Source organism: Taudactylus pleione, unplaced genomic scaffold (genome assembly GCF_031769625.1).
Source record: "Taudactylus pleione unplaced genomic scaffold, aTauple2 ptg000685l, whole genome shotgun sequence".
NCBI lineage: Eukaryota > Metazoa > Chordata > Amphibia > Anura > Myobatrachidae > Taudactylus > Taudactylus pleione.
Window position 1 is genome coordinate 704916 of NW_028285087.1, and position 12714 is coordinate 717629.

The 12714-nt window shown below is 45.9% G+C and overlaps 1 protein-coding gene across 2 annotated transcripts in view; it reads left to right on the forward strand.

Annotated features, from left to right (window-relative positions):
* The window catches only part of VWA2 (von Willebrand factor A domain containing 2), an 82912-nt gene that overhangs the window by 25734 nt on the left and 44464 nt on the right, over positions 1-12714 (forward strand). Inside the window, exons 2-3 of one of the 2 annotated variants that reach the window (XM_088456024.1) lie at positions 1683-1963; positions 3513-3571. In XM_088456024.1, the coding sequence (XP_088312150.1) occupies positions 3526-3571 (46 nt within the window). In that variant the 5' untranslated portion in view covers positions 1683-1963; positions 3513-3525. The remainder of the gene's footprint in view (positions 1-1682; positions 1964-3512; positions 3572-12714) is intronic. The other variant, XM_088456023.1, reaches the window with a different exon arrangement.

The following is a 12714-nucleotide window of genomic DNA, read 5'->3' on the forward strand; positions in this document are numbered from 1 at the left end:
GGTCGCAATGGTCAAGACCATCACGACCATCGGGCTTGCGACGAGACCCTTGTGGTAGGGTCTCGTTGCCGCAAGCCCCAGAGAGATTTCCACTCGTGATGTCAGTGGGGCCGGCCCCAAACGGAGGCATGCACATGGGAACGCCTCCGTTTGGGCAGCCACTCCCCCGGCCCATCACCAAAGGGGGCTTGCTGTCACTCAACATCGACAGCACGCCCCTTTTGGTGCGAGACCCGGAGCGATGGATTGCTCATCGCTATCCGGGTCTCGCGCATGCGCACGACGGAGCCGGCTCCGTCGTGCGCATGTGCTCCAGGCCACCATCGACCCGGTTGCGAGCGCTCAGCGCTTGCGACTGGGTCTGCATCAGACCCTGTGTGTGAGAGTAGACTAGCATGAGCCAAATGAACCAGTCATCACTTAGCTTTGAACTTGCAAACTACAGCTGCTCTTGGGCTGGACTCCTTCCTTGTCAAAACACCATTAGTGGGTGGTGAGGTGGTTGGGTAGTTTACTATGGGGCCACTAATTTGTGCTCCTCACTGAGCAGTAAGTAAAACCATGACCGCAGACATCTAGTGTTGCTTGCGTTGGATTAATGCCCTTTCTGTCCTCCGGTGCAGATTTCGGATGTGGGACAGTTAATGCTCTAAACGCAGCATAAAAGTATAATTCTTTCTATGTTATTAATACAGATTAAACCTGTTTAATCCAGAAATTCAGTCCTGTAAGCCTAATGTTTTACAGCTCTGTCTTTTTAAAGTGTACATTAGTACAGGCAAACCATTTAAAATTATATGCATGTCTTACACACAGGTTATCATATAGGCAATGTTTAAAGATTGACCCAAGAACATTTGCACTATGGCAGTATGGGCCAGATTTATCAAGGAGTGATATTCTTTTATCACTCGTTACTAATCTCAAATGGTGCTCCAACCAATCAGCTCCTATTATGTGTTTGAAAAATGACAGTTAGGAGCTGATTAGTTGGAGCACCATTAAAGGTCAGTAACGAGTGATAACAGGAATATCTATTGTTGATAAATCTGGGCCTATGTGCCCCAAGCTCGGTACACATTGAGACGATCGGCAATCGTGACGATATCCAGGGACACCCAGGACATCGCGTGATTTCCGGTACACACTACAATGATTACTGCATAAAGGAACTATCACTCGTTCCGTCCTTCATTAAACATACATTAGGTCACATGCAAAATCGTCGGGTTTGATGTACAGCACATCAAATCTGATTACGTCGCTACTGACCTCGTGCACCCGCCTATTGAGCGTACACACTGAGCGACGTAGGCGATTTGTCGTTACGAAACAGCAAATCGGCTAGACATCGCTCCGGTGTGTACCCAGCTTCACTTTAGAATACCACCCTGCACATACACACAACTTGGGGAAGAATTTTCAGCCGCACGGATAATTTGGTGACAGTTGCGTCTACATGCGCTTTGAGACGCGGATTAGGGCTGTTCACGTGCAAGTGGAATACGGAAAGGGCCTAGTACACCCTACAGCTACGCCCGACGAGATGCGTCTACATTTTGGGTGGCAGATATCTTGTGCACATAACTTGCGAAGCTTAAATTATGCCCATACACAAGGCAGGCAGCCACGTACTGTTTGAGGCACGGTATTTGCACAGTATCATTTCTTTTTCCCTTTAGGTCACTTTGCAGTTATCGGTGACCATCCATTGTTCAAATTTCCCGGATTTAATTTGACCTAAACATGTGAGGAAGGCGAGGTGTAATGTGCTGCCCGTTGCGTGCCTCCTAGTCTGAGTCTATCCGAGCAGAAACGGGGAGAGCGGAAGACAGGCAGATCTTATCGCAGGGAGGAATTGGCAGCCTGGAGGCCGTTGACTCTCGTCTTTCCCCGTCGTCACACAGATGTAACTCCAGTCCTTTGAACTGAGTTCGGGTTTGTGAGTTTGGCTCCAGGCCAGGTAATAAAAAAAATTAAAAAAAAAGGCTTTTTTCTGGGATAGTTATTGAAGTCATTGGAGCTGTCGGCAAGTACAAGCCCAGCGATGAGATATAAATAAATTGGGAGACAATAGCCCACTGTAATAAGGGCCATTCCTGACCAGGAACAGGTTACATGAATCTGGAAAACAAGTAAAAAAATTTTATAACAGAATCCCCCGTAATAAATATGGTTTGTATGTGACAGGACACACTGACGATCATGGGCGTAACTACCATAGGTTCAATGGGTGCAGCTGCTATGGGACCCAGAGCTTAGGGGGACCCGTCTTCCTTGTCAAAAGTTACATGTGTTATATATATATTATTCACCACTGGGTGGAACATAGGGGCCCTTACACACTTTTGCTATGTGGCCCTCAAATACCTAGTTATGCCCCTGCTGACAATACACTGACTTATTATTTACAGGACGGTATTTTCAGTTTACTTGACCCCTCTGGAGACCTGCAGTTTATTGCCCTGCACACGTTGCAGATGTTGTACATAATGATATGTTCTGAGCTATAACTTTCTTGGAAACTTGGACAGTCGACTGCTACTTGCCTGAACGTCTCCCGTTTTCAAAAGTGCGTCTAGCACCTATATAGCGGCGGAACTATTGCCTCGGCAGAGGGTGAAGCTTCTAGGTATCACATACCTCACACCTCACCATGTCTCCTGGTCTGCTCTCATAAGATAGCGTTGAGAAGCATCCAACCCAGACAAATGGTTGTTGATAAATTGCCCAAACATGCATTCCAAACCCACACGATAAGGAATTTTTGGGTTTATACCACAAATGTTACTGAATAGGTCCCTAAAGCTAAAGTTATCGTCTTTTCCTCCTCTTCATTAACAATATCTCCACTTCCTTTGTTCCCATCTAGGTGTCATCCTGGGCTCTGCTCTCTATCTCTTTCCAGTCATATCTCCACCCAAGCCTACCACCTCTCCTCCTAATACTCCATCTTCAGCATAACAGGTCAAATTGACATATACGTCATAGTCAAAACTACATTTCAGTGCAAAAGGTCACTATGACTACAGTAGGCTACGAATGTGGCACTGGCTGAGCTTCCGTGGATGGGCACAGCAGGCAGGTTCAGAGCCACTGATTGCGAAAAGAATGCAAAGACGAGAGGATAATGTTGGCAGGGATAGGAAGAGCACATGAGGGAAGAGGGCCCTGTTCGTCAGAAATGACAGTCTGTAGGAGAATTGGGTTATATAGTGGAGTGAGACAGTGAGAGGAGAACATAGTGCAGTGAGTTACTATGAGAGATGGAAGGCTTTCATAAAGAGATGGGGTTTTGAGAGCCTGTTTGAAGATTTGTAGGGAGGTGGAGAGTTTGAAAGGGAGAGGAAGCATGGGGGAGAAATTCTGGAGGCAGAACTGGGAGAGAGAGAGGTGTCAGGGATAAGGTAAATACATATATTACTTTCATAACACTGGAAACTCCATTTATTGCTGAGATATCTTATATTGTTTGGCTGGTATATAATATATTGTGTTATTTTATATTCCAGGTCTGTTCATGAAATGGCGTTCCTGTTTAGCACATTATTACTCTTCTTGCTTTCCTGTGGTGAGTACCTGGCCTAATTCTCACCTGTTTGCAGCTCTCAGTTTATACAGCTCAGTGTCCGTGAAGGCTGAGATTGTAGTAATTAAGGGTTCTGTTTATTAAACCTAAAACCGTAAGTTTCAGGGCAATTTAAGAAGTGCAGGTCATTGTGTTCTTACGGGGGGAGTACCGCCCCCACGCTTCTCTCCTCCTGGCCAATCGTAAACTGATACTGCACATATGAAGTGTCAGCTGACGGTACAATGATACAAGTTTGTGCAAACTTCTTCACTGGGACTGCGGCAGGCGCTAGCCGGCAAGGGTTGTTTGCTGGGTAGAAAATAAACTAAAGATATTTTCTTATCGCTGTGATATGTGACAGTAAGAGATTATAGTTTATAGGGACCACTACCACCAATGATCAATGCAATCTTAATTCTTAATAAATAATTATCGGCTTCCTCTAAAGCAGGCCTAGCCAACCCGTGGCTCTCCAGCTGTTGTGAAACTACACATCCCAGCATTTCCTGCCACAGTTTTAGCATTCCCTAATAGCAAATCTGTGGCAAGGCATGCTGGGACTTGTAGCTTCACAACAGCTGGAGAGCCACAGGTTGGCCAGGCCTGCTCTAAAGGAACAGTCACATTTTACATAGATAGTACAATTTTAGTAGGACTGCTGCATCTATACACACTGCAAGCGGTATATTTAAAGATGAATTAATATTAAAAATAATAGTACTTACTGTATATGTGGGTTATAAGATTACATTGGGTTCCCTAATGGCCTCTATGATGCCATTGTACACTCCTCTCTTTGTTAAAGGCTTGGCTTGTTTGAATCAAATGGAAATCTCACAGGGGAGGGGCATCGACAACCTCTCAGGTGTCGAACAGAGGCCAAAAACTTATCATTTAGAAATGTAGATATAGGATAACACTATAAATACACAATACAAACAGTTAACATTCACAGAATAACCCTACTGGAGTTCACTGAGCAGCGAATGTATCTACAACAATTATTTTCTCATTAAAGGTTGTATAATCCCCAAGCATTTCCCCAACCTAAATACATTTAAGTCTCTTTTTCCTTTTATGGCATTTAAAATATTTGCGAAATGTAATAACAACATTCTTGGGTCAATAATCCGGCAAATGTGTCTTCTCTGTGTATGAAGTTCTGTTGTTTGACAAAACGGACGGATGCCGGACGCAGGTCTACAGATAAATGATCATTTCCTGGGATGAGAATTCCCTTGTACAGAGGACATCTGGGGCTCTCGGGGCAGCAATTCTCCTCCATATACTAATAAGAGGGGGTGGGAGAATGACAAGAAATGTGTGCAAAGTGTCATTAAAATAGATTTATGCAAACTTTCATTATGACATTTCAGATACATAACGGTATTGGTTATTTCTATATTATATGGTCATTATCTCATCGAAATTTTTCTGTAATTGTTGTGTCATTAAACATAGTTTCCAAAAACCTTTATTAAATTTAACATCGTTTTGGGTCAGCCAGAGAGGAAACAGAAAGATGTGTACACTCCAGGGCTAGAGGGTGGGTAGCTTCTGTGTAATACTGAGTCCATTACCATCACTTTCAGCTGCAAATATGGAGTTTATAAAATAATAAAAGTTGGTTTCTACCATCAGACTATTTAGTTGATTGACTTGTACATGGGTTCTTGCAATTTTTACAAAATAAATTGCTTTATATTATATGTTTCTCAATGTAGCCTGTACATTATCTAAGCAGGGTTGTTTATGTGTGTTGTTGTTGGAACACTGTCTCTGCTAGAAACAGTGTATACAATAAGCTAAACTGTGTTATATACAATATAAAATAAACTGCTGCCTGATGTATATAGAGTAGTGGAAACCCAGAAGGATAAGATTATTTATTTAGTAAATGTGTATACGGTGGGGTGGAAAAGCCCACTAACTTGTTGGCTGCTAAGGATGAGTGAGACTCGCCCATTACATGCATCTCTGTTTTATGTGAGATGAGTACCACTTCCTGCAGAAGAAGGTTTTCAGGAAAACCCACTTATCATTGGTTATCGTTAGCATTGGGTTTTCTTGTAGTGTTGGAGTGGTAATGCCAGGGATAGGGGAGTCTCTCAGATAGGTAACGAGCAATGGTAATGCCAGGGATAGGGGAGTCTTTGTCAGATAGGTAATGAGCAATGGTAATGCCAGGGATAGGGGGTAGTCTCTCTCAGATAGGTAATGAGCAGTGGTAATGCCAGGGATAGGGGTAGTCTCTCTCAGATAGGTAATGAGCAATGGTAATGCCAGGGATAGGGGAGTCTCTCGCAGATAGGTAATGAGCAGTGGTAATGCCAGGGATAGGGGAGTCTCTCAGATAGGTAATGATCAGTGGTAATGCCAGGGATAGGGGTAGTCTCTCTCAGATAGGTAATGAGCAATGGTAATGCCAGGGATAGGGGAGTCTCTCTCAGATAGGTAATGAGCAGTGGTAATGCCAGGGATAGGGGAGTCTCTCAGATAGGTAATGAGTGGTGGTAATGCCAGGGATAGAGGGAGACTCTCTCAGATAGGTAATGAGCATTGGTAATGCCAGGGTTAGGGGAGTCTCTCTCAGATAGCTAATGAGCAGTGGTAATGCCAGGGATAGGGGAGTCTCAGATAGGTAATGAGCAGTGGTAATGCCAGGGATAGGGGAGTCTCTCAGATAGGTAATGAGTGGTGGTAATGTCAGGGATAGAGGGAGTCTCTCTCAGATAGGTAATGAGCATTGGTAAAGCCAGGGATAGGGGAGTCTCTCAGATAGGTAATGAGCAGTGGTAATGCCAGGGATAGGGGAGTCGTTGTCAGATAGGTAATGAGCAATGGTAATGCCAGGGATAGGGGGTAGTCTCTCTCAGATAGGTAATGAGCAATGGTAATGCCAGGGATAGGGGAGTCTCTCTCAGATAGGTAATGAGCAGTGGTAATGCCAGGGATAGGGGAGTCTCTCAGATAGGTAATGAGTGGTGGTAATGCCAGGGATAGAGGGAGACTCTCTCAGATAGGTAATGAGCATTGGTAATGCCAGGGTTAGGGGAGTCTCTCTCAGATAGCTAATGAGCAGTGGTAATGCCAGGGATAGGGGAGTCTCAGATAGGTAATGAGCAGAGGTAATGCCAGGGATAGGGGAGTCTCTCAGATAGGTAATGAGTGGTGGTAATGTCAGGGATAGAGGGAGTCTCTCTCAGATAGGTAATGAGCATTGGTAAAGCCAGGGATAGGGGAGTCTCTCAGATAGGTAATGAGCAGTGGTAATGCCAGGGATAGGGGAGTCTCTCAGATAGGTAATGAGTAGTGGTAATGCCAGGGATAGGGGAGTCTCTCTCAGATAGGTAATGAGTAGTGGTAATGCCAGGGATAGGGGAGTCTCTCAGATAGGTAATGAGTAGTGGTAATGCCAGGGATAGGGGAGTCTCTCAGATAGGTAATGAGCAGTGGTAATGTCAGGGATAGGAGAGTCTCTCAGATAGGTAATGATCAGTGGTAATGTCAGGGATAGGGAAGTCTCTCAGATAGGTAATGAGTAGTGGTAATGTCAGGGATAGGGGAGACTCCCAGATAGGTAATGAGCAGTGGTAATGGTAGGGATAGGGGAGTCTCTCAGATACGTAATGAGTAGTGGTAATGCCAGGGATAGGGGAGTCTCTCATATAGGTAATGAGTAGTGGTAATGTCAGGGATAGGGGAGTCTCTCTCAGATAGGTAATGAGCAGTGGTAATGTCAGGGATAGGAGGGAGTCTCTCTCAGATAGGTAATGATCAGTGGTAATGTCAGGGATAGGGGAGTCTCTCAGATAGGTAATGATCAGTGGTAAAGTCAGGGATAGGGGAGTCTCTCACAGATAGGTAATGAGCAGTGGTAATGCCAGGGATAGGGGAGTCTCTCTCAGTTAGGTAATGAGCAGTGGTAATGCCAGGGATAGGGGAGTCTCTCTCAGATAGGTAATGAGCAGTGGTAATGCCAGGGATGGGGGAGTCTCTCTCAGATAGGTAATGAGCAGTGGTAATGCCAGGGATAGGGGAGTCTCTCAGATAGGTAATGAGCAGTGGTAATGTCAGGGATAGGGGAGTCTCTCTCTGATAGGTAATGAGCAGTGGTAATGTCAGGGATAGGGGAGTCTCTCTCTGATAGGTAATGAGCAGTGATAATGTCAGGGATAGGGGAGTCTCTCTCTGATAGGTAATGATCAGTGGTAATGTCAGGGATAGGGGAGTTTCTCTCTTATAGGTAATGATCAGTGGTAATGTCAGGGATAGGGGAGTCTCTCTCTGATAGGTAATGATCAGTGGTAATGTCAGGGATAGGGGAGTCTCTCTCTGATAGGTAATGATCAGTGGTAATGTCAGGGATAGGGGAGTCTCTCAGATAGGTAATGCCAGGGATAGGGGAGTCTCTCTCAGATAGGTAATGAGCAGTGGTAATGCCAGGGATAGGGGGGAGTCTCTCAGATAGGTAATGAGCAGTGGTAATGTCAGGGATAGGGGGGAGTCTCTCTCAGATAGGTAATGATCAGTGGTAATGTCAGGGATAGGGGCGTCTCTCAGATAGGTAATGATCAGTGGTAATGTCAGGGATAGGGGACTCTCTCTCAGATAGGTAATGAGCAGCGGTAATGTCAGTGACAGGGGAGTCTCTCTCAGATAGGTAATGAGCTGTGGTAATGTCAGGGATAGGGGAGTCTCTCTCAGATAGGTAATGAGCAGTGGTAATGCCAGGGTTAGGGGAGTCTCTTTCAGATAGCTAATGAGCAGTGGTAATGCCAGGGATAGGGGAGTCTCTCTCAGATAGGTAATGAGCAGTGGTAATGCCAGGGATAGGGGGGAGTCTCTCTCAGATAGGTAATGAGCAGTGGTAATGCCAGGGATAGGGGAGTCTCTCAGATAGGTAATGCCAGGGATAGGGGAGTCTCTCTCAGATAGGTAATGAGCAGTGGTAATGCCAGGGATAGGGGGGAGTCTCTCAGATTGGTAATGAGCAGTGGTAATGTCAGGGATAGGGGGGAGTCTCTCTCAGATAGGTAATGATCAGTGGTAATGTCAGGGATAGGGGCGTCTCTCAGATAGGTAATGATCAGTGGTAATGTCAGGGATAGGGGCATCTCTCAGATAGGTAATGATCAGTGGTAATGTCAGGGATAGGGGACTCTCTCTCAGATAGGTAATGAGCAGCGGTAATGTCAGGGATAGGGGAATCTCTCTCAGATAGCTAATGAGCAGTGGTAATGTCAGGGATAGGGGAGTCTCTCTGATAGGTAATGAGCAGTGGTATTGTCAGGGATAGGGGAGTCTCTCAGATAGGTAATGAGCAGTGGTAATGTCAGGGATAGGGGAGTCTCTCTCTGATAGGTAATGAGCAGTGGTAATGTCAGGGATAGGGGAGTCTCTCCATGATAGGTAATGATCAGTGGTAATATCAGGGATAGGGGAGTCTCTCTCTTAGGTAATGATCAGTGGTAATGTCAGGGATAGGGGAGTCTCTCTCAGATAGGTAATGATCAGTGGTAATGTCAGGGATAGGGGAGTCTCTCTCTGATAGGTAATGATCAGTGGTAATGCCAGGGATAGGGGTAGTCTCTCTCAGATAGGTAATGAGCAATGGTAATGCCAGGGATAGGGGAGTCTCTCTCAGATAGGTAATGAGCAGTGGTAATGCCAGGGATAGGGGAGTCTCTCAGATAGGTAATGAGCAGTGGTAATGTCAGGGATAGGGGAGTCTCTCTCTGATAGGTAATGAGCAGTGGTAATGTCAGGGATAATGGAGTCTCTCTCTGATAGGTAATGATCAGTGGTAATATCAGGGATAGGGGAGTCTCTCTCTGATAGGTAATGATCAGTGGTAATGTCAGGGATAGGGGAGTCTCTCTCTGATAGGTAATGATCAGTGGTAATGTCAGGGATAGGGGAGTCTCTCTCTGATAGGTAATGATCAGTGGTAATGTCAGGGATAGGGGAGTCTCTCTCAGATAGGTAATGAGCAGTGGTAATGTCAGGGATAGGGGAGTCTCTCAGATAGGTAATGCCAGGGATAGGGGTCTCTCTCAGATAGGTAATGAGCAGTGGTAATGCCAGGGATAGGGGGGAGTCTCTCAGATTGGTAATGAGCAGGGGTAATGTCAGGGATAGGGGGGAGTCTCTCTCAGATAGGTAATGATCAGTGGTAATGTCAGGGATAGGGGCGTCTCTCAGATAGGTAATGATCAGTGGTAATGTCAGGGATAGGGCTCTCTCTCAGATAGGTAATGAGCAGCGGTAATGTCAGGGATAGGGGAGTCTCTCTCAGATAGGTAATGAGCAGTGGTAATGCCAGGGATAGGGGAGTCTCTCTCAGATATGTAATGAGCAGTGGTAATGCCATGGTTAGGGGAGTCTCTTTCAGATAGGCAATGAGCAGTGGTAATGCCAGGGATAGGAGAGTCTCTCTCAGATAGGTAATGAGCAGTGGTAATGCCAGGGATAGAGGGGAGTCTCTCTCAGATAGGTAATGAGCAGTGGTAATGCCAGGGATAGGGGAGTCTCTCAGATAGGTAATGCCAGGGATAGGGGAGTCTCTCTCAGATAGGTAATGAGCAGTGGTAATGCCATGGATAGTGGGGAGTCTCTCAGATAGGTAATGAGAGGTGATAATGTCAGGGATAGGGGGGAGTCTCTCTCAGATAGGTAATGATCAGTGGTAATGTCAGGGATAGGGGCGTCTCTCAGATAGGTAATGATCAGTGGTAATGTCAGGGATAGGGGCGTCTCTCAGATAGGTAATGATCAGTGGTAATGTCAGGGATAGGGGAGTCTCTCTCAGATAGGTAATGAGCAGTTGTAATGCCAGGGATAGGGGGGAGTCTCTCAGATAGGTAATGAGCAGTGGTAATGTCAGGGATAGGAGGGAGTCTCTCTCAGATAGGTAATGATCAGTGGTAATGTCAGGGATAGGGGAGTCTCTCAGATAGGTAATGATCAGTGGTAATGTCAGGGATAGGGGAGTCTCTCTCAGATAGGTAATGATCAGTGGTAATGTCAGGGATAGGGGAGTCTCTCTCAGATAGGTAATGAGCAGTGGTAATGCCAGGGTTAGGGGAGTCTCTCTCAGATAGGTAATGATCAGTGGTAATGTCAGGGATAGGGGAGTCTCTCAGATAGGTAATGCCAGGGATAGGGGAGTCTCTCTCAGATAGGTAATGAGCAGTTGTAATGCCAGGGATAGGAGGGAGTCTCTCTCAGATAGGTAATGATTAGTGGTAATGTCAGGGATAGGGGAGTCTCTCTCTGATAGGTAATGAGCAGTGGTAATGTCAGGGATAGGGGAGTCTCTCCATGATAGGTAATGATCAGTGGTAATATCAGGGATAGGGGAGTCTCTCTCTGATAGGTAATGATCAGTGGTAATGTCAGGGATAGGGGAGTCTCTCTCAGATAGGTAATGATCAGTGGTAATGTCAGGGATAGGGGAGTCTCTCTCTGATAGGTAATGATCAGTGGTAATGCCAGGGATAGGGGTAGTCTCTCTCAGATAGGTAATGAGCAATGGTAATGCCAGGGATAGGGGAGTCTCTCTCAGATAGGTAATGAGCAGTGGTAATGCCAGGGATAGGGGAGTCTCTCAGATAGGTAATGAGCAGTGGTAATGTCAGGGATAGGGGAGTCTCTCTCTGATAGGTAATGAGCAGTGGTAATGTCAGGGATAATGGAGTCTCTCTCTGATAGGTAATGATCAGTGGTAATATCAGGGATAGGGGAGTCTCTCTCTGATAGGTAATGATCAGTGGTAATGTCAGGGATAGGGGAGTCTCTCTCTGATAGGTAATGATCAGTGGTAATGTCAGGGATAGGGGAGTCTCTCTCTGATAGGTAATGATCAGTGGTAATGTCAGGGATAGGGGAGTCTCTCTCAGATAGGTAATGAGCAGTGGTAATGTCAGGGATAGGGGAGTCTCTCAGATAGGTAATGCCAGGGATAGGGGTCTCTCTCAGATAGGTAATGAGCAGTGGTAATGCCAGGGATAGGGGGGAGTCTCTCAGATTGGTAATGAGCAGAGGTAATGTCAGGGATAGGGGGGAGTCTCTCTCAGATAGGTAATGATCAGTGGTAATGTCAGGGATAGGGGCGTCTCTCAGATAGGTAATGATCAGTGGTAATGTCAGGGATAGGGCTCTCTCTCAGATAGGTAATGAGCAGCGGTAATGTCAGGGATAGGGGAGTCTTTCAGATAGGTAATGAGCAGTGGTAATGCCAGGGATAGGAGAGTCTCTCTCAGATAGGTAATGAGCAGTGGTAATGCCAGGGATAGAGGGGAGTCTCTCTCAGATAGGTAATGAGCAGTGGTAATGCCAGGGATAGGGGAGTCTCTCAGATAGGTAATGCCAGGGATAGGGGAGTCTCTCTCAGATAGGTAATGAGCAGTGGTAATGCCATGGATAGTGGGGAGTCTCTCAGATAGGTAATGAGAGGTGGTAATGTCAGGGATAGGGGGGAGTCTCTCTCAGATAGGTAATGATCAGTGGTAATGTCAGGGATAGGGGCGTCTCTCAGATAGGTAATGATCAGTGGTAATGTCAGGGATAGGGGCGTCTCTCAGATAGGTAATGATCAGTGGTAATGTCAGGGATAGGGGAGTCTCTCTCAGATAGGTAATGAGCAGTTGTAATGCCAGGGATAGGGGGGAGTCTCTCAGATAGGTAATGAGCAGTGGTAATGTCAGGGATAGGAGGGAGTCTCTCTCAGATAGGTAATGATCAGTGGTAATGTCAGGGATAGGGGAGTCTCTCAGATAGGTAATGATCAGTGGTAATGTCAGGGATAGGGGAGTCTCTCTCAGATAGGTAATGATCAGTGGTAATGTCAGGGATAGGGGAGTCTCTCTCAGATAGGTAATGAGCAGTGGTAATGCCAGGGTTAGGGGAGTCTCTCTCAGATAGGTAATGATCAGTGGTAATGTCAGGGATAGGGGAGTCTCTCAGATAGGTAATGCCAGGGATAGGGGAGTCTCTCTCAGATAGGTAATGAGCAGTTGTAATGCCAGGGATAGGAGGGAGTCTCTCTCAGATAGGTAATGATCAGTGGTAATGTCAGGGATAGGGGAGTCTCTCTCAGATAGGTAATGATCAGTGGTAATGTCAGGGATAGGGGAGTCTCT